At 43.9% G+C, this 2,342-nt stretch overlaps 1 protein-coding gene across 1 annotated transcript; it reads left to right on the forward strand.

The window, feature by feature from the left end:
* The first annotated feature begins 1,500 nt into the window (after positions 1-1,500).
* Positions 1,501-1,959, forward strand: LOC120286952 (E3 ubiquitin-protein ligase RING1-like). The gene has a single exon (XM_039299567.1). The coding sequence runs from the start codon at positions 1,501-1,503 to the stop codon at positions 1,957-1,959; it is 459 nt and encodes a 152-aa protein (XP_039155501.1).
* The last annotated feature ends 383 nt before the right edge of the window (positions 1,960-2,342 follow it).

The raw sequence follows: 2,342 nt of genomic DNA on the forward strand, positions 1-2,342 counted from the left end.
CTTTTATAAGTTCCATATTCATAAGCAACCAAACTATACATATCAAATATGAAATTTAAGATAAAATAACAATGTAAATCTCTATTTGCAATTGCTGAGCTGCCATGAGACGTGAGAGATTGTACCGATGCCAGTTCATGAGACAAGTAAGGAGAGGCTAGAGGTGAGCAAGGCCGAGGTGAGCAAAGATAGTTTCTTTTGTTTTTTTGGTCAAATTAGGGTTAAGTTTCACTTTAATTTATAGGGCAAATCGTAAAAAGAATAGAGGCAGAGACGTTGAGGTTTAGAGTATACATAATATACCATAATTAGATCAACCCTAAAGTCCTAGATCAAGAATTAACCGCATGATATAGGTTAGAGGTTATAAAACTAAAGATCGGCCCAATCTTCTTAAGAACTAGACTAGGATCAACCAAATTAGCCGGTTCAAGATTGACCCTAGACTAATGCTTACTCTAATTTATACTAAGTGATAACATAAAATTAAGTTTGTTTGAAATGCCAAATGAAAATAAAAGAAATAGAATTGGGAAAAAGAAGGAGATAGTTATTTTCCATGTTCGTTTAGAAAGAATCATAAATGACAGATTTTAACATCGTGCAATGTCACGATCTCAAGCTTCCTCTAAATGAAGGCCATGATTCTAGAAGATCAAGCTAGAGTTTTGAAAATTCTAGAATCTTCTGTTGACGAGCAATACATAAACCTTATCGAATTCTCGAAGAATTATTATCATAAATATCGGTAGCTGGTAGTTTTACCGTTAAATCGAAAAGTAGTCAAAATTTTTAATAAGAGTGACCGTATAAATAAATGGTTCTTTCCTCATTTGTATCCATTTAAACAATTGAACAATATAGAGCATTTAAACATAGAACTTCTCTCTTTAAAACACTCTAGGCGAGTGAGTCTGTGCATTGATACTAGCATCCTTCTCTAAAGTCGTAATCAAACCAATTTATGAATAGTGTTTTATCCTGTAGAAAAATTTTTTCTTTTATTATATTATATTTTATTTTATTTTATTTTTTAGCTTTGGAAAAACCGTCTTCAAACCTTGGTGAATAAAGAAACCCAGGTGCTAGCAACAAGAGAACTCACCACCCCCGGTTCATTTTTAAATTATTTATCTAGGTATAACCACCGGTGTTTTCAAATGGATGATTTGAAAGAAAAGCTAAACCCAATCAATTAAATCCAACTTCTTCGTTGGAACAAGTCCATTCTTTATTAGCGCAAATTCTCACAAACAAATAAAAACTTTCTTTTTTAAATTAGTGTAGTTCCTACTTAATTAATTAAATCAAAAAAAATTCGTTCCTTCCAAAAATTGGAACATTCTAGTCGGCACCAACCAAGGCCAATACACACACACCTCCTCCTCCCGTCCCCTCTTCTCACCGGCGCGTCGTCATCCGTTCCGATATTTATCCCTCCCCGTCCGAAGCAGGCGCCCTTTCTCTCTCTAACAATTCCCTCTCTCTTTCTCTCTCCTCATGGCATCCTCTGGCGGCAGGACCGGCGCCGGCGCCGGCTTCGGCGGCAGGCAGCTCTATTATTGTCACCAGTGCAGAAGTACGGTCTCGATCAACCGCTCCCCGACCGCCGATCTCGTCTGCCCCGACTGCAACGGCGAATTCTTAGAGGAGTCCGAGAGCCCCGACGTCAGCCCCATGCTCCCCCCCTTCTTCCCCTTCGAGAACTTCGGCAGCGGCGGCTCCGCCGGGTCGGGGTCGGGGTCGGGCGGCGGCATGAGTTTCAGCTCCGGCGCCGGACTCCCCTGGGTCTTCACGTCCTCCTCCACCGCCGGCGGCGCCGCGGGCGGAGGGGCGGGGGGATGGACGATTTCTCGGCGCTCTTCGGGGGCGCCTCGCCTTCGGCGACGGCGGCGGCAACAGCAACAATCCGGACGCGTTCAACCCCTCCTCTTCCTCAACAACTACTTCCAAACCTAAGAGCCGGCGGCGCCACATTCAGTTCGTCATTGACAACAATACCGGCGGCGACAGCGGCGGCTCCTTCCGCTTCCCGGGAACATCAACCTAGGCGACTACTTTATTGGCTCCAATCTCGAGCAACTAATCCAGCAACTCGCGGAGAACGATCCCATCGCTACGGCACGCCCCTGCGTCGAAGACCGCAATTAATGGGCTTTCCGGTTGTCAAGATCGACGAGGAATCGCTCGCCCAGACAATTCGCAGTGTGCGGTCTGTAAGGACACGTTTGAGCTTGGTGAGGAGGCAAAGCAAATGCCTTGTGTATAGCATATACCATTCTGATTGCATTTTGCCCTGGTTGGAATTGCGTACAATTCTTGCCCTGTTTGTAGACATGAAT

Source organism: Eucalyptus grandis, chromosome 8, assembly GCF_016545825.1.
Source record: "Eucalyptus grandis isolate ANBG69807.140 chromosome 8, ASM1654582v1, whole genome shotgun sequence".
Taxonomy (NCBI): Eukaryota; Viridiplantae; Streptophyta; class Magnoliopsida; order Myrtales; family Myrtaceae; genus Eucalyptus; species Eucalyptus grandis.